Raw genomic sequence first — 19,016 nt, forward strand, 5'->3', positions numbered from 1 at the left:
GCATGTCCTGTCGCGTGCGGACTTGCGGGTTTCCGTCTTCCTGGTGTTCGGACCGGAAACGTTTTGTTTCTCATCTCACTTCATTCTCGACTTGTATCAGCGGACGTGTTTGAACACTCTCTTGCAAACTGTCGCGAACGTGTTGCCTGTGATGTCGGAGCTTTTATTTTGAAGGAAGCAGCGGGGCCGGTAAACATGAGACCGGACATCACCGTTTTTACGATCCTCGCGGTTCTCACGGTTTCACCCGAAGCGGTTCGATCCGCAGACACCGATCAACAGGAAGAAGGTCAGTCCGCACTTCCGCTTTCTGATGATAATCGTCACCATCATTTTTCTGTATAATTTTTTGTCTCGACTTTCTTATATAAAGTTCCTTCAGATACAAATAAACATAACATTAGAAAACAATGTTAAAATAAGACGATCATAAAACTTAACGTTAACCATGGACTGTCACTAAAGATGGATCCCGACAAAGAGCTAACAAGTGAACCGTTTCGAATATTTGTATACTTCATAAACCAATTCCCACTGACGTCATCACAACAAGAGGGCAGCGTTCAAATCTGAAGTGTCGTCCATCTTTATTCACAGTTTATTTTTTCAACACGTGTAACAGGAAACAATTTAAACGAGAAATTATTTATCAAAGTAAAGAAATAACATTATATGAAAAAAGACCTAAAAAAAACGAAGTTAAAGTTTCGATGATTGACACGTATAATAAACAGATATCGTCAACAGTGTCACATCCAATAATATATGAATATATTAATAACGTTTAGAATAAAAGAGAACTAAAGTAACAAAGTAAAACAAACTCATTTTACTTTCTCTCAGATCTGTTTTATATAATGTCAAGAATCGACTGAACTCTTTGTGGTATTTGTTCTCTGAGTCTCAGTGTGACCACTTCCTGCCGGACGATGACATCACAATGTGTTTCCTCCCAGCGTCTCTCAGGTCGATGCTGGACGACTTCGACGTGCTGTCTCCGTCCAGCCTGGAGACGCACTCCGTCCAGCGCAGGGACGTCCAGACCCAGAGTCACGTGGAGAAGACGCTGAGCTTCTACGCCCTGAAGAGGTCCTGGTCTCCATCAGAGCTCCGTCAGGTCCCCCCAGCAGGACGCTAACACCTGTGTGTGTGTGTGTGTGTGTGTGTGTGTGTGTGTGTGTGTGTGTGCAGGACGTTCAGACTCTACCTGAGGACCAACCACCAGCTGTTCACCGAGGACTTCAGAGTGAAGGTGGTGGACGAGGACGGGGAGCGGAGTCATCAGATCAACAGACACAACTTCTTCACTGGACATGTCATTGGTGTGTGTGTGCGTCTGTGTGTGTATGTGTGTGTGTGTGTCTGTTGACATAAAGGTGTGGAGCTTGTGTGTTCCAGGTGAAGAACACTCTCGGGTTCAGGCTCATATCGACGAGGACGAGTTCTCCGCTCACATCCTGACGGACGAGGCCGAGTTCAACATCGAGGTAACGACTCAGACCTCGACCTTCTGACCTTCTGACCTTCTGACCTGAAGAGTCACAGCTCCTTCATGTCTCCTCCTCTGTGTCCAGCCTCTGTGGAGGTTCACGTCAGCGCCCCCTGATGGCCGCCTGCTGATCTACCGCTCAGAGGACATCAGGAACCTGAGCCGCCTGCAGCATCCATCGGTCTGCGGCTACGTGACCTCCGACCCCAGCCATGTGACCTCCGACCCCAGCCATGTGACCTCCGACCCCAGCCCCCTCCTGCCTGAGGGCGTTGAAACAGACCAGTCGACGGAGCCGGAGGGAAACGGTCCGAACATCGTTTCTCTCTCGTCTCGTTACAGATTTCAGGAAGAGATTTTCTCTGTTAGGATGTTTTTCACTGTGGCTTTGAGAAGAAGAAGAAGAGTCTGGACCAGCCTCTCATTTTATTAGCATGTTGCTAACATGTTTCTAATGTGTTTTTTTTCCTCACCTGCTCAGACTCTGTGTTCAGAGGGAAACGTCAGGTCCACGACCACAAGAGGAACACGTGTCCTCTGCTGCTGGTGGCCGACCATCGCTTCTTCAAACACATGGGCCGAGAGGAGGAGAGCACCACACTCAACTACCTGGTCAGACCCACACGTGTGGACACACACACACACACCTGTACATGGGACACACACACATACACACACACACACACACACACACACACACACACACATACACACACACACACACACACACACACACACACACATACACACACACACGTACACACACCTGTACAACAGATTCCATGCTGACAGTTGGTCTTCTCAGATCGAGCTGATCGACCGAGTGGACGACATCTACAGAAACACTTCGTGGGACGAGGAGTTCGTTGGTTACGGAGTTCAGATCCAGCAGGTGAGAAACATGACGGAACCCTGTGATTGGCTGGTTGTATATCTGGGTGGAGTCATGTGACATCATCGTACTTCCTGTCAGATCATCATCAACAAGGTCCCGAGCAGCGTGGAACCAGGAAAGAGTCACTTCAACATGAGAGGGAGTCCGGAGACGGGCCGAGACGTCTGGGACGTCAAGAAGCTGCTGGAGGTCAAAAGCTGCCGCGGCTCCAGCGTCACGCCAACACGCTAACACGCTAACACGCCAACACGCCAACACGCTAACACGCTAACACGCCAACACGCCAACACGCCAACACGTCAACACGCCAACACACTAATACGCCAACACGCTAACACGCCAACACGCTAACACGCCAACACGCCAACACGCCAACATGGCAACACGGCAACACGCTAACACGCTAACACGCCAACACGCCAACACGCTAACACGCCAACACGCTAACACGCCAACGCGCTAACACGCTAACACGCCAACACGTTAACACGCCAACACGCTAACACGCCAACACGCTAACACGCCAACACGCCAACACGCCAACACGCCAACACGCTAACACGCCAACACGCCAACATGCTAACACGCCAGCACGCCAACACGCCAACACGCTAACAAGCCAACACGCTAACACGCCAATACGCCAACACGCTAACACGCTAACACGCTGCAGGTTGTATGTTGATCCCGCCTTCTGTCCTTTGTCCTCTTGCAGCAGTTCAGTGTGGACATCGCAGAGAACGCCTCCACCGTGTGCCTGGCGCACCTCTTCACCTACCAGGACTTCGCCGAGGGGACTCTGGGTCTGGCCTACGTGGCCCCGGCCAAACCCGACGTCCCCGGAGGCCTCTGCTCCAAAGGTAGAGTCCGGACCCGGAGTCTTCTGAGCACCAGGGAGACTCGATGGTCACATGTGTTTGTTTCTTTAGCGTGTCCTTCATCGGCCAACCAGCAGAGGGCCATCTACCTCAACACGGGTCTGACCAGCACTATGAACTATGGGAAGACCATCCTGACCAAGGTGGGGGGGGTTCTGAACAGCTGTTTGACCGCCGCTCCTTCACAGGTAGTAACCGCTTGGTCTCTGCAGGAGGCCGACCTGGTGACCACCCACGAGCTCGGACACAACTTCGGAGCCGAGCACGACCCCGACAACGTCCCGCACTGCGCCCCCCGGGACGACGGGGGGGGGAAGTTCGTCATGTACCCGATCGCTGTGAGCGGAGACCACGTCAACAACAAGGTGCTGCTTCCTGTCCTCCACCTGTCACTCAGCTGACACCTGCAGGGTTCTGGTCCCTGAACCTCTCTGGTGTGTCCAGGTCTTCTCGGACTGCAGCCGGCGCTCCATCGTGAAGCGTCTGAGGGCGAAGGCCCCGTCCTGCTTCCGGGAGAGGAACCTCCACGTGTGTGGGAACTCCCGGGTGGAGCAGGGGGAGGAGTGTGACCCCGGACTCCTGAACAGCCACTCAGATCGCTGCTGCACGGACGACTGCCGCCTCCGACCCGGAGCCCGGTGCAGGTCAGAGACCAGCAGGGGGGGGGGGGGGGGGGGGGAGCTGAACATTATAATTTCATTTTAAACAAGGTAACGTTTCCTCTGGTCACATGTCACAGGTCATATCCCTGGGTTAGGGTTAGGGTTAGATCGCCCCCTGGTGTCAGGCTGCAGTACAGGTCATAACCCCTCCTCCTCCTCCATGTTAGCAGACGGGACATGGACCAAACTCAAACATCAGAGTAGACGTTAATAAATGTTTGTCACAGATGTGTCCTCACTGAGGACAAGGTGCTCGTCCGTCCCATTCCTGTGGACACGATAAAGTGATTCTGTTTCAGAGGTCAAAGGTCAAAGTGAATGTTCACAGAAGCTGCACTGCCTTTTCTCTAGTTAGTTTTTTGATGTCATAAAAACAGGCTGAGATATTATGATTGACAGCTGAGATCGACTCAGGATTGGTCGAGAGTGTGGGCGGGACCTTGATTCACCGCTTCAGAGACTCTGACTGCAAATCACCTCATCTCCACAAGATGGCAGCGTGGTTTTCTGAGATCTTTGGCTTCATGTCGGGAGGAAGAGGAGACGTGTCATCGCTCCGTGTGCTCAGCGATCTGTTCTGTGTTCAGTGACAGGAACAGTGCGTGCTGTAAAGGCTGCCGGTTCGAGTCCGAAGGCGAAGTCTGTCAGGAGCCCATCGACGCCACCTGCAAAGGACACTCCTACTGCACAGGTCAGCACCCGGGTCAAAGGTCATGCTTCAGCTGTCCTGGTCCCGACGCCTCACGTCTTCTGTGTCATTGTCAACAGGAAACAGCAGCGAGTGTCCGTCCCCAGAAGACGCTCCGGATAAAACCGTGTGTCTGGACAACGGCGAGTGTCTGAGCGGAGAGTGCGTCCCGTTCTGTGAGGCCGTCCTGAAGCTGCAGCCCTGCGCCTGCAACGGTCCGTCCTCTGTCCTCTGTCCTCTGTCCTCCGTCCTCCGTCCTCTGTCCTCCGTCCTCCGTCCTCCGTCCTCTGTCCTCTGTCCTCTGTCCTCCGTCCTCTGTCCTCCGTCCTCCGTCCTCCGTCCTCTGTCCTCCGTCCTCTGTCCTCTGTCCTCCGTCCTCCGTCCTCTGTCCTCCGTCCTCTGTCCTCCGTCCTCTGTCCTCTGTCCTCCGTCCTCTGTCCTCTGTCCTCCGTCCTCTGTCCTCTGTCCTCCGTCCTCTGTCCTCCGTCCTCCAGCAGAGCTGCTGTCCCTCTGACTGTCCTTGTCTCTCTAGGAGCTAGCTAGCCTCATTTAGCTTCTGTCCCACAGCAGCAGCTGGTTTCAGAGAAACATCTGGAACAGCCTCTGTCCAGCGAACAGCTCGGACTCGTTTAAAGTTGAACTGAGTTCTGCTGCTGAGACTTAATATTTGAAACCAGAATTATTATTAAAAACATCAACAATCTAAAAGAAGAAAACTTGACCTAAAACCAGCAAAATGATTTTCCTGTTTATTTTTGACTTTGATTTATCTTGATCTATTTTTCTATTGAACATCTGATTCCGTTTCTCCTCAGAAACCCACTCGTCCTGTAGAGTCTGCTGTCGGAGCCGCGGCGGCGCCTGCAGTCCCTACCACAACCACACGGGTCACTTCCTGTTCCTGCGGAAAGGGAAACCCTGCACGGTGGGCTTCTGTGACGGAGCGGTGAGACCCCCCCTCAGGAAACCAGCTCCTGCTGTTAAACACGTGCACGGTGTCTTATCACGTGCACTCTCTCTGCAGGGGAAGTGCATGAAGCAGGTGCAGGACGTGGTGGAGCGTCTGTGGGACTTCATCGAGAAGCTGGACATCAGCACGCTGGGCAGCTTCCTGGCCGACAACATCGTGGGCTCGGTCGTGGCCTTCTCGCTGCTCCTCTGGGTCCCGTTCAGCATCCTGGTGCACTGCGTGGTGGGTCACACGGGGCTCCTCCCACCCGAGCATGTTCATATGTCATACACATGTTCATGTGTCATACACATGTTCATATGTCACGTCACAGATCATCATGTCCCTCTCCGTGTGTTTTCAGGACAAGAAGCTGGATCAACAGTTCCAGCAAAGCACCAAGTCCATGTTCTTCCCCAGCGTGAGAAGCTTTTATGCTCTTTGTTGATTGGTCGGACGTTTGATGACATCACAGTACAACAGTGGGCGGGGCTCAGATTAATTTTCTCAGTTCAAAATACAACCTGCTCCTTTAACCACCTGACTCTGACGGTTTGTTTACCCAGAATGCCGAGCTCCTGAGCAGCCTGGAGTCCGCACCTGTTCGGATCTTCAAGCCTCCGACCTTCCCCAGCGCCGCCCCCCCCCCTTCGCTTCCAGCCGTGCAGCCCCCAGCAGACCAGCACCCCCCCGGGCTCCGACGCAGCCCCCCCCACTCTGGACAGCCCCCGCATGGCGACCATCCAGGAGGACCCCAGCCCCCCCCTGGACGACCCCCCCCTGGAGGAGGCGTTCGGGCGCTCGGCTCGGCGCTCGTTCGAGGACCTGACGGGGACGAGCGGGGGGGGGCGCAGCGAGAAGCTGTTCAGACTGCAGAGACAACACCAGATCGACTCCAAGGAGACGCAGTGCTGAGCGTCCTGTCCCCCGCCCCCCCCGCCCATCACGTCCTGTCCCCCCGCCCATCACGTCCTGTCCCCCGTCCCCCCGCCCATCACGTCCTGTCCACCGCCCCCCCGCCCATCACGTCCTGTCCCCCGCCCCCCCGCCCATCACGTCCTGTCCCCCGCCCCCCCGCCCATCACGTCCTGTCCCCCGCCCCCCCGCCCATCACGTCCTGTCCCCCGTCTCCCCGCCCATCACGTCCTGTCCCCCGCCCCCCCGCCCATCACGTCCTGTCCCCCGCCCCCCCGCCCATCACGTCCTGTCCCCCGCCCCCCCCGCCCATCACGTCCTGTCCCCCGTCCCCCCGCCCATCACGTCCTGTCCCCCGTCTCCCAGCCCATCACGCCCTGTCCCCCGTCCCCCCGCCCATCACGCCCTGTCCCCCGCCCCCCCGCCCATCACAGGTTTGATGTAAGAGCCACAGACGTCTTTAATAAGACAACACGTCTCCTGTCTTCACACCGGTGCCTCGTCGTCTCTCGGCTGGAACGTCCTCGTCTTCGTCTTCTATCACTTCGATGTGTCTCAGAGACAAAACATCAGTGACTCAGCGTGAGCGACACTTTGAGTCGTTCAGTGACGACTTCAGAACGAACTGTGAGAACTCTGCAGCGCCACCATCTGGTCACTTTTCATTGGTCAACACTTGGTGAGCTCATCCTCACAGAAGCTGTTCTCACTGGTTCCTGCTCAAGCTGCTCGTCGTCAACAAGTCAACAAGTCAACAAGTCAACAAGTCGCACAATGAAACACTGAACCGCATCAAACCGGCTTCGTCCCATTTCAGTTCAGACTTTAGCAAAACAATCTGCTGCGTTTTTTAGCTTTACGTTAAATACAATTATCAGATTTATATTTTGAACTAAATCTCAGGTACCGGTTCAGCTCACGACTGAATGTTCCTGTAAAAAGGAAACTGATCCAAAAGATGACAAATATGAAACCTTCAGGTATTAAAGATGAAACCAGTTGTTTCTCCAGCTGCTCGTCCTCGGCTCAGCGTCAACGTTCATTTCAAAATGGTGGACGAGTGAATGCGTTTGTTTCTGATCAAAACGTTGGTCACATGTTCAGGAGTTGAACCGATTGTGGAAACCATCTGTTTCAGCTCTAAAAGGTCACAGGTCAAAGTGCGTCAGTAACGTGGTGACTCATCAGGAAGGGTCGGCCCAGAGGTCAAAGTTCATACTGAAAGAATCTTGGACCATGTGTCATCACATCTCTCTGTGGGAGTTGAACCCCGTGTTAGTGCCTTGCTCAACCCACTCTGCTACACAAGACTCTGTGGATATATAAATATATATATATATATATATATATGACTTTTAAAATCCCTCAAAGACGTTTTAAACAAACATCTTAAAAACATGTGTTTCTAAATAAACATGTTTGTCACCATGACAACGTCCCCTCTGGTTCCTAAAGTCAGTTTTTTTATCTGAAGTCATATTTTTGTGTAGTTGAATAAACTCAGACTTTTGTGAGATGTGTGTTTTTGTGATGACAGTCAGTGTGCCTCTGTTCACGTCAGTATTTTAAACACTGTGTTGTTTGTGTTTTTGTTTCATGCTGATGTGAAGATTTAAACTTTTTAATTTTCAGTTTCTCGTCGCTCAGCAAAGTGAATTTAACGTTTAACTTCCTGAGCAGTTTTTTCAGCATTTGCAGATTTAATTTTCTAGTTGAAGATTTTTATTTAGTTTATTGTAATTTCATTTTATTTTGAGAACTGGAAAAATCCAGTTTTGTTGAGAGCTTCTGAAAACTTAATTAATATTAATAGTGAAAAGCATCTGTTCTTCAGTCCAGGAGCTGGAACCAGAAAATATTTGACTTTTAAACACTGAAACAATCAGTCGATTAATTAATCTCCATCGAGAGAAAGTCTCCAACAAATATTCTTATGATCGATGTAAAATACTGAAAGTTTCCTTCTTTTGTGTTTGAGACATTTTAGTTTTTTGTTTCATTGAATAAATGAAGAGAAATCAAGAGGAAGTCAGTGTCATTGTTAAAATAAGTCATTAAAACATTTCATATTTTCACTCCGTTATTTTAATCTTTGAGGAAACAAACTAATTCACTGAAACTCAAACGTTTATTTCCCTGTGAAAATATTTAAATTGTGTTTTGAAATCCAGTAGAAAAATGGGTTTTATGGATTTGTCACATTTTTATCATCAGATCAATAAAGACGTGGCTGTGACCAATGGAAGCTCAACTCGGCCACCTGGTTAAACAAAGATCAACTTATAGTTATAATAAGACTCAAAATAATCGTGCTAAACAAATGTGAAATACCGAGATATTGTATAATAGTATTTCTTGTTAAAATAATGAGTTACTCATAAAAATCCAAAAGATAATAAATTATCAAAACAGTTTTCTCGCTATTTTGTGTTAGGGTTAAAAATTTAAAAATCTTTTTACTTTATTAAATGAGAACAAATAATCAGAAAGTATCAAAACAGTGTTTTTATTTAAAGAAACATTACAGAAATAATCAGAAACTTTCAAAAGGAGAAACTTATCAAAACGACTCAGGATCTGTTTCACATCAGATGATATGAAGACATTTGTGTTTATGTTCAGAATCAATTTGACATCAAGTTGCATGAACTCATATCACAGCTGCACAGTCGTTACACAAACACCCCCTCATCATCGGCGGCTCCCTGTGATTGGTCCAGTGCTTGTGACATCACAGAGTGGGCGTGCTCGTCATACGGTCGGACTGAGGGCGTCGTAGAGTCGATGGATCGCGACCTCCACCATCTCCCTGAGCGACTCGTCCTCTGAGCAGGCTACGGACTGAGGTCAGAGGTCAGAGGTCAGAGGTCAGCGCACACACACAATCAACACCTTGCTCACAGTTTGGAGTTTTAGATGAAACGTACAAAATAAAATTCTGAATAAAACATGTGTACAGATTAATTTGTTCGAAACTTACAATTTAAACACAAATCGCTATCAGTTGTAAATAGATAGATTTTAAAATAAAAATGAAAATCAAACAATAATAGATGAATTATTACAAAGGCAAACAAATATTACAACAAATTTATCTCATTAATTAAGAAATCACAGCCAACTAGTATTCAGGATTTCCTGGTATATTCATATATCTGAGCTTTTGAATTATGGCAGTTTCAATCTTCCATACCGACGACTAGGCTGCAGAATTATTTTTTAAAAGCATGAACACGACATTTGAATCCATCTGGTGTAATGAAGATCTCAGCCTCTAGGGGCGCTAGCTTCAGTGAGGAAGTGATGACCTCACCCGGGTTTCTGGGTCGATGATCGCCGTGACGCCGTCCACCGTCACACTCAGGTTCTGACCGTCTTTGAAATTCACGCAGTCGTCTCCGAACATGTCACTGGAACACAAACACACACAGACACACACACAAACACATTGTGAAAATCAGCATCTCGTCTTTGAAAAAAAATTGAAAGAATTTATTCTATAGTTATTTTTAAATCGATACGAGTTGCTTCTGCAGCTTTGTCAGAAATATTCAAAAACGTTTTAAATGAAGAGCAGCTTCTATAACTCCGCCCGACTGGCGCGCCCCACAGGGTAAAACAAGCGTCACTACTCACTGCAGCATGAGCTCCAGTCGCTCGGTGAACACGTCCACGTGGAACGTTTCCCTCCGACCTTCAGGAACTGAAACAAACCGTTAGCCTGGTGTCTGCTCGTCAACACAGCAACACACATGACTCAGCAACAAACACATGACTCAGCAACAAACGTTTACTCACATTTCTGAGCGTTGGGGTTGGACTGGACCTCCAGGATCACGGTGGTGACGGCGTCAGCGTACATGTCGTTCAGCGGGTTGGCGATCCACTGACACGGAGACAGAGTCACGTTAAACCTCTGAACTCAAAGTTTAATGAATCAAGTGTTGATGTCGAGTGAAGCAGCACGAAATACGTTAGCTAGATATCAACATGAGTGACAGACATTTCACTAAAGACGGCAAAAACTGTAATAAATGCTGTTTCATGTTCCAAACATTCACACTAATGTCCGTGTGTTGTCCAATCAGATGGAGGCCTGCTGCCCTCAAAGTTAACACTCAGTGGACATAAAGGAGCTGTGCATGGCTCCTTGGTGGCTGCTGTGTTTGTGTTTGTGTCTGTGTGTCTGTGTGTCTGTGTGTGTGTGAGACCTCCAGTGTCACCATCCCGGCCTCATGAACCAGAGTGATGCTCTTAAAGATGCGGACGGTGATCTTCTCGGCTCCCTCCACCTGCTCCACGTCTCCTGAGGTTGAACAGCACAGAGGTTAGACAGGGACCATGAGCAGCTGTGTTCAGATGTGATGTCACAGATGTGATGTCACTGATGTGATGTCACTGATGTGATGTCACTGACCTGCGAGGCTCCGGAGCTGACTGACCAGCAGTGAGATGGGTCCAGTGTAGGGGACGGCCTGAGTCTGAGTCACTGTGCTCATACACAGATCTGTGTAGTCTGCAGAAAACCAACCAATCACAGGTCATCTCCTTCAGAGGGAATCATTTCAACTCTGATAATCAAACACACACTTTCTACAGTCGTCTACCAAGACTCCGCCCACACCGCAACGTCATCACTGTGGGTCTTAGTCTGACCAGATGAGAACCACGTTCTCTTCCTGATTGGTTCTCATCAGTCACATGACTCGACTAGCAGCAGTGAACACAAAGCATCACTAGCACTTCCCGTCACTAACACTTCCCGTCACTAACACTTCCCGTCACTAGCACTTCCCGTCACTAGCACTTCCCGTCAGTAACACTTCCCGTCAGTAACACTTCCCGTCACTAGCACTTCCCGTCACTAGTACTTCCCGTCACTAGCACTTCCCGTCAGTAACACTTCCCGTCAGTAACACTTCCCGTCAGTAACACTTCCCGTCACTAGCACTTCCCGTCAGTAACACTTCCCGTCACTAGCACTTCCCGTCACTAGCACTTCCCGTCACTAACACTTCCCGTCAGTAACACTTCCCGTCACTAACACTTCCCGTCAGTAACACTTCCCGTCAGTAGCACTTCCCGTCACTAACACTTCCCGTCAGTAACACTTCCCGTCAGTAACACTTCCCGTCACTAGCACTTCCCGTCACTAGCACTTCCCGTCACTAACACTTCCCGTCAGTAACACTTCCCGTCACTAACACTTCCCGTCAGTAACACTTCCCGTCAGTAGCACTTCCCGTCACTAACACTTCCCGTCAGTAACACTTCCCGTCAGTAACACTTCCCGTCACTAGCACTTCCCGTCACTAACACTTCCCGTCAGTAACACTTCCCGTCAGTAACACTTCCCGTCACTAACACTTCCCGTCAGTAGCACTTCCCGTCAGTAGCACTTCCCGTCAGTAGCACTTCCCGTCAGTAACACTTCCCGTCACTAGCACTTCCCGTCACTAGCACTTCCCGTCACTAACACTTCCCGTCACTAACACTTCCCGTCAGTAGCACTTCCCGTCAGTAGCACTTCCCGTCACTAGCACTTCCCGTCACTAACACTTCCCGTCAGTAACACTTCCCGTCAGTAACACTTCCCGTCAGTAATACTTCCCGTCACTAGCACTTCCCGTCAGTAGCACTTCCCGTCAGTAACACTTCCCGTCACTAGCACTTCCCGTCACTAACACTTCCCGTCAGTAGCACTTCCCATCACTAACACTTCCCGTCAGTAACACTTCCCGTCAGTAACACTTCCCGTCAGTAATACTTCCCGTCACTAGCACTTCCCGTCAGTAGCACTTCCCGTCAGTAACACTTCCCGTCACTAGCACTTCCCGTCACTAACACTTCCCGTCAGTAGCACTTCCCGTCACTAACACTTCCCGTCACTAACACTTCCCGTCACTAGCACTTCCCGTCACTAACACTTCCCGTCAGTAGCACTTCCCATCACTAACACTTCCCGTCAGTAACACTTCCCGTCAGTAGCACTTCCCGTCAGTAGCACTTCCCGTCACTAACACTTCCCGTCAGTAGCACTTCCCGTCACTAACACTTCCCGTCAGTAACACTTCCCGTCAGTAACACTTCCCGTCAGTAACAGGTCCCGTCAGTAGCACTTCCCGTCAGTAGCACTTCCCGTCACTAATACTTCCCGTCACTAGCACTTCCCGTCAGTAGCACTTCCCGTCAGTAACACTTCCCGTCACTAGCACTTCCCGTCACTAACACTTCCCGTCAGTAGCACTTCCCGTCACTAACACTTCCCGTCACTAACACTTCCCGTCACTAGCACTTCCCGTCACTAACACTTCCCGTCAGTAGCACTTCCCATCACTAACACTTCCCGTCAGTAACACTTCCCGTCAGTAGCACTTCCCGTCAGTAGCACTTCCCGTCACTAACACTTCCCGTCAGTAGCACTTCCCGTCACTAACACTTCCCGTCAGTAACACTTCCCGTCAGTAACACTTCCCGTCAGTAACAGGTCCCGTCAGTAGCACTTCCCGTCAGTAGCACTTCCCGTCACTAACACTTCCCGTCAGTAACACTTCCCGTCAGTAGCACTTCCCGTCAGTAGCACTTCCCGTCAGTAGCACTTCCCTTCACTAGCACTTCCCGTCACTAGCACTTCCCGTCACTAACACTTCCCGTCACTAACACTTCCCGTCACTAGCACTTCCCGTCACTAGCACTTCCCGTCACTAGCACTTCCCGTCAGTAACACTTCCCGTCACTAGCACTTCCCGTCACTAGCACTTCCCGTCACTAGCACTTCCCGTCACTAACACTTCCCGTCAGTAACACTTCCCGTCAGTAACACTTCCCGTCAGTAACACTTCCCGTCACTAGCACTTCCCGTCAGTAACACTTCCCGTCAGTAACACTTCCCGTCACTAGCACTTCCCGTCACTAGCACTTCCCGTCACTAACACTTCCCGTCAGTAGCACTTCCCGTCACTAGCACTTCCCGTCAGTAACACTTCCCGTCAGTAACACTTCCCGTCAGTAGCACTTCCCGTCACTAGCACTTCCCGTCACTAACACTTCCCGTCACTAGCACTTCCCGTCAGTAACACTTCCCGTCACTAGCACTTCCCGTCACTAGCACTTCCCGTCACTAACACTTCCCGTCACTAACACTTCCCGTCACTAACACTTCCCGTCAGTAACACTTCCCGTCAGTAACACTTCCCGTCAGTAGCACTTCCCGTCACTAACACTTCCCGTCACTAACACTTCCCGTCAGTAACACTTCCCGTCAGTAACACTTCCCGTCACTAGCACTTCCCGTCACTAACACTTCCCGTCAGTAGCACTTCCCGTCAGTAACACTTCCCGTCACTAGCACTTCCCGTCACTAGCACTTCCCGTCACTAACACTTCCCGTCACTAACACTTCCCGTCACTAACACTTCCCGTCAGTAACACTTCCCGTCAGTAGCACTTCCCGTCAGTAGCACTTCCCGTCACTAGCACTTCCCGTCACTAACACTTCCCGTCAGTAACACTTCCCGTCAGTAGCACTTCCCGTCAGTAACACTTCCCGTCAGTAATACTTCCCGTCACTAGCACTTCCCGTCAGTAGCACTTCCCGTCAGTAACACTTCCCGTCACTAGCACTTCCCGTCACTAGCACTTCCCGTCACTAACACTTCCCGTCAGTAGCACTTCCCGTCAGTAGCACTTCCCATCACTAACACTTCCCGTCAGTAGCACTTCCCGTCAGTAGCACTTCCCGTCAGTAGCACTTCCCGTCAGTAGCACTTCCCGTCACTAACACTTCCCGTCAGTAGCACTTCCCGTCACTAACACTTCCCGTCAGTAGCACTTCCCGTCAGTAGCACTTCCCGTCAGTAGCACTTCCCGTCACTAACACTTCCCGTCAGTAGCACTTCCCGTCACTAGCACTTCCCGTCACTAGCACTTCCCGTCAGTAGCACTTCCCGTCACTAGCACTTCCCGTCAGTAGCACTTCCCGTCACTAACACTTCCCGTCAGTAGCACTTCCCGTCAGTAGCACTTCCTGTCACTAGCACTTCCCGTCAGTAGCACTTCCTGTCAGTGACTCGTCACCTTCACTGCTCCTCCTTCAGAGGAGTCTCTGTTACTAACAACCAGAGGAGACCTTCTACTTCCTGTTGACATCACATGACCTGTGAAGCTGGACGTCATGTGACGTGGGAGCTCGACTCACTGGAGAGGTCGGAGGGCGTCAGGATGTGGTAGTTGAAGTGTCTCTTGACCAGAATCCCGGAGACCCTCTGACCCTGAGCGCACTTCCTGTCTGCCAGAGAGCCCATCACCTGCAGCAGAGCATGCTGGGAGTTAGCAGGTGACAGACACACAGGAGGAACAGGAACACAGGGTTTCAGGACTCAATGGAACCTTGGCCAGCTTCTCTCCTCTGAAGTTCAGCGTGACGGCCTCGGTGTTCCTCGGGTTGTGGACCTCGATGTGGACCTCGTCGTTGTCCTCGTACTCGCGGATCAGCGCCGCCTTCAGACGGGCCATCTCGTTCTGCTCGCCGTGCACCAGGATCTGAGACACAACACCACCTGGTTAGCCCGGTCACACTGAGGAGAAGGTGTTAACAAGTCACCATGTTCACGTGCGCGGGGGTCAAGTGGTCACCACGTGCGGCGGTTTGAGCGCTCGGATGAACTCGCTGGTCTGCTGGTAGTCGGTGTGAGCGGAGAAGGAGATGTAGTCCACGGACATCTTCAGAGGAAGCTTCTGACCCGACATGGTGGCGATCTCCTCGGGCTCCGTCATGATGTGCTGCAACACAACACCAACACACACAGTTAGACACACAAACACACACAGTTATGAGTTATGGCCAGAAACATGTGACCTTTGGCTTTATAACTTCAAAGTGTTATGAACTGATCTGAGTTCAGCTTCACTCTGCAGCTGGTTGTGTCAGTGACTCTCAGTCAGTTGTTCTCTCAGGAGATGGAACCCACTCAGCAGAGAACAGACGCTCAGGGAGAGGAGGAGGAACGTTCTCAACAACAGTCGGGACAAACTACTAAAAACCCTTTAACAGGTACAAATACGTAGAAACCTCAGAGACACATGTGAGGACTCGTCTCCCAGGACGGACACAAGTCATTAGATGCCACGTGCAGGAGAACATCATCAAGATTAAAGATTAAAGTCTGTAGCAGCATTTAGAGGGTAAACATCCCGAGGACAACCCCAACATGACATGCAGTCCCACTTGACCGTTTAGATCGAGTTATGAGACCTGGTCTTCTGGACCGACCTTAGCGAGCGTCCCCTCCACACAGTATCCAGCGATGATGACTCCGTTCCTCTTGTCAGTGCACCAGCTCTCAAACAGCTCTCTGGACAGGCCGCTCTGCATCATGCCCGGAGACGCCATCACCACGCTGGGGCCGATGTCATCGAAGTGGTCCATGCTCTGAAAGACACGTGAGACATGAGACACCCCGGACCTGTGAGCGGGGACAGGACGCCGAGCTGCACACTCACCTTCAGGTTGCTGATGTGTCTGAACACGAAGGGGTTGTTGATGTTGATGGCCTTCCGGATCTTGTCATTCATGGCGTTGATGTAGGTCTGGTACACGGCCATGCACTTCCTGGCCAGAGAGGAGGCGTAGTAGATGGGGATGTCGTGGAGCTCCGGGTGGTTCTGCCAGTACTCGTCTGGTTCGGCAGGAACACGACACGATTTTAAAAAGAAAGATGATGTTTATTTGGATGAACTCAGATGTGTGAGGTTCTTAGTTTTGGTTCTGTGGTCCATTCAGTCTCATGAGTGAACTTCTGCCCTCTAGTGGCCAAAACTGAATTAACACAGCATCAAGTCGACTCGTCCTGGAAACACCAGTTTGACGAGCAGGTTGAACTTACTCCATTAATTTGAATTTGTATTTTTGTACTGTCCACAATTTAACTCAGGTGTGAGTCATGATTATAAACTGGTGCCAGAAGGTGGCGGTAAATCACGTACCAGCTGTTTCCTTCCACCTTTGATCAACCAGAGAAGAAGAACATGTGTCGGCTCACCCAGTATAAGCAGCAGCTCCTGAGCTCGTCCCAGTGCGAACACTGGGATCAGACAGCGGCCCTCCCGGTTCACGATGTCGTGGATGGTGTTACAGAATCGAGCCTCTCGCTCCTCACGCTTCTCGTGGATGTGAGTCCCGTAGGTGGACTCCTGAGGGACAGACACACACGTCTCTACCTGCTGTGTGTGAACAGTTCAGACTGGATTGTGCAGCTTCACTCACTGTGATGAGGATGTCTGGTTTGACGCTGGGGATCTCTGCTGCCATCAGGTGTCGGTCCTCCTGACGGGAGAAGTCTCCTGTGTACAACAACTACACACACACACAGTCTCAGATCAAGTGTCATCATGATGTCACGTGTGAGTTGTGTAACTTCCTCAGACGACCAGCACACGTTACCTTGACGCCGGCGATCTCGATCATGAACATGGCGGCTCCGAGGACGTGTCCCGCGTGGTAGCACCAGAACTTGATGCCGGCCACTTCCTTCACCTCGTGGAAGTTGATGGTCTCGATCTTCTCCATGCTCTCCTCCAGGTCCGTCTCAGTGTAGAGCATGTCGTCGGCCGAGATGTTACTGCAGCGTGGAATTCACACGAGTGAGTTAGTGATACGAGTCACCGGCACGACAAGGCACAGATATGGACACTTGGTGCAGGTGGAGCCGATGGGCCAGCTGCATTGTGTGTGTGTGTGTGTGTGTGTGTGTGTCCTACCTGACTTTGACGTAGTCCGACAGCAGCCAGCGGTAGATGGCCTTCGTGGCGTGAGTCATGAAGGTTCGTCCTTTGAAGCTGGTCTTCTGCAGGAACCAGGGGAGGGCGCCGCAGTGGTCCAGGTGGAAGCTGGAGAAACAGGAAGTGGATGTGAACGGAAGGAACCATCACAGATCAGGTCTGTGGGGGGGAATCAGACTGGGTGACTCACTGGCTGATGAGCAGCAGGTCAATCTCAGCCGGGTCAATCAGGTCGATGTACGGGAGAGCGTCCATTCCCTCCAGGCCCGGATGGATCCCACAGTCCAACTACAGCAGAACACAGACACACACAGACACACACACACACACGTTAACACCCTCACACCGCCGTGCACACTAACCTGCAGATGACGTGATAACAACGTTACCATGATCTTTCGTCCCTTGAACTCCACGATGATGCAGGACCGTCCCACTTCCTGTCCTGCTCCTCTGGACACAAACACAGACATTTTCTGTCCAGATTAAATCCACATTTAATTTATTGATCCCAAACTGGGAAACTCCTGTAATAACAGCAATATATCAATCAATCAATGTATATATATATATATATATATATGAAGATGAACTCAGACTCTGATGAAGATGAAGATGAAGATGAACTTACAGCGGGCGAATGAGCAGTTGATCACTTTCCTCCGCAGGAACGTTGACGTCACTTTTACGTTTCGCCGCCATGTTTTCAACAAAGACGTTAAATAGTCAAATAAACCGGTCAGTGCTCCGTCAGTAGTCCGTCAGTGTTCCGTCAATACTCCGTTGATACTCCGTCAGTACTTCACAAATTCACCCGCTGCGAGCCTGCGATACACTGAACACTTCCGGTCCGTGCTGTTTATCTGCCCGTGTACTCACACCTCTTAAAACTCTGGTTCCTCTCTGGTCTGAGATGAAATGAGTTCCTTCTTCCGGAAAATAAATAAATAAAACACTTGAGTTTGTATAGACACTGAATTCTCTTTATTATCATCGGGTCCTGTGAAGGCGCTATATAAATGCAAGATATTATTATTATTATTGATAAGAACGTATTTTCCACATCACTCAGTAGAGCTCACACGTCTCCTCATGAAATCACATTTAAATTCACTACATTTTGATTTGGATCAACTCTTAAATATCAGTCCGCTTGTTTTCATCTTGATCCAATAATTATCTTCTGAGAAATCTGTGACAATGTTAAAGAAGAAGAAATCTGTAAAATCCTGATCTTCTCCCGGAGAGAAGAGATGAAGGAGAACAAGAGAAAGATGAAGGGAAGAAACAGGAGAAAAAGAAGAGTTGGTTTCCAGGTCAAAGAAAATATTATTTTTACAGGAGCAACAGAAAACAAAAGAAAACAGAGTGGAATGTTTTTATTGACACGGTTTAAAAAAAGGATGAACAAAATCAATTCTAATAGAAAGAGAGGTCATACAGAGTTTCTCTGTTAGTCATGGAAACAGGAGGGACCAGGATACTTCCTGGTTTCAGTTTTAATGCAAACACAATCTAAATGTATTATATCAACAACACAACCACAAAGACTTAATATGAGGAGTGGTAGTCCTCCTACCTGCACCCACACAGCAGCAAGAGGGGAACACACACAGACACACACAGACAAAAACACACACCCAAACACAGACACACACAGAGACAGAGAAACACAAACACAAATGCACACACAGACCGACAGAGACACACACACACACAAACACAGAGACATAAACACACAAACACAGACAGACAGAGACA

At 50.0% G+C, this 19,016-nt stretch overlaps 2 protein-coding genes across 4 annotated transcripts; one reads left to right on the plus strand and one right to left on the minus strand.

Annotated features, from left to right (window-relative positions):
- The first annotated feature begins 10 nt into the window (after positions 1 to 10).
- Positions 11 to 6,476, plus strand: adam17b (ADAM metallopeptidase domain 17b). The gene is given in 19 exon segments (XM_053445753.1): positions 11 to 289; positions 957 to 1,089; positions 1,192 to 1,322; positions 1,399 to 1,487; positions 1,575 to 1,797; positions 1,971 to 2,101; positions 2,295 to 2,381; positions 2,463 to 2,573; positions 3,100 to 3,244; positions 3,314 to 3,405; positions 3,475 to 3,627; positions 3,707 to 3,906; positions 4,512 to 4,615; positions 4,693 to 4,827; positions 5,428 to 5,558; positions 5,637 to 5,804; positions 5,926 to 5,982; positions 6,128 to 6,202; positions 6,204 to 6,476. Coding segments are annotated over 19 exon segments (2,532 nt in total). The 5' UTR covers positions 11 to 195.
- A 2,490-nt stretch (positions 6,477 to 8,966) lies between these two features.
- LOC128459705 (cleavage and polyadenylation specificity factor subunit 3) lies at positions 8,967 to 18,470 on the minus strand. Of its 3 annotated transcripts, none has more exons than XM_053444518.1 (18): positions 17,887 to 18,470; positions 17,645 to 17,708; positions 17,446 to 17,543; positions 17,235 to 17,363; positions 16,918 to 17,095; positions 16,741 to 16,830; positions 16,517 to 16,667; positions 15,978 to 16,153; positions 15,748 to 15,906; positions 15,111 to 15,257; positions 14,865 to 15,017; positions 14,674 to 14,782; positions 10,894 to 10,992; positions 10,688 to 10,782; positions 10,275 to 10,362; positions 10,113 to 10,179; positions 9,790 to 9,886; positions 8,967 to 9,317 (listed from the first exon to the last, which is right to left on the minus strand). In XM_053444518.1, exons 1-18 carry the CDS (start codon positions 17,955 to 17,957, stop codon positions 9,228 to 9,230), a joined length of 2,061 nt encoding a protein of 686 aa, XP_053300493.1. In that variant the 5' UTR covers positions 17,958 to 18,470; the 3' UTR covers positions 8,967 to 9,227. The 3 variants fall into 3 exon arrangements, with proteins under 3 accessions (XP_053300493.1, XP_053300495.1, XP_053300494.1); XM_053444520.1 differs by having other exon boundaries at positions 17,645 to 17,731; XM_053444519.1 differs by having other exon boundaries at positions 17,645 to 17,782.
- Positions 18,471 to 19,016: the final 546 nt, after the last annotated feature.

Source organism: Pleuronectes platessa, chromosome 17, assembly GCF_947347685.1.
Source record: "Pleuronectes platessa chromosome 17, fPlePla1.1, whole genome shotgun sequence".
Lineage (NCBI taxonomy): Eukaryota > Metazoa > Chordata > Actinopteri > Pleuronectiformes > Pleuronectidae > Pleuronectes > Pleuronectes platessa.

What these genes read in the sequence shown, in the direction of transcription:
- LOC128459705 (XM_053444518.1), bottom strand. Translation starts at nt 17,957, where the DNA reads ATGGCGGCGAAACGTAAAAGTGACGTCAACGTTCCTGCGGAGGAAAGT. An exon ending in GACACATCAGCAACCTGAAG is followed by an intron (nt 15,907 to 15,977) that starts GTGAGTGTGCAG and finishes CGTGTCTTTCAG; the next exon opens with AGCATGGACCACTTCGATGA. An exon ending in GACGCCCTCCGACCTCTCCA is followed by an intron (nt 10,993 to 14,673) that starts GTGAGTCGAGCT and finishes GGTTTTCTGCAG; the next exon opens with ACTACACAGATCTGTGTATG.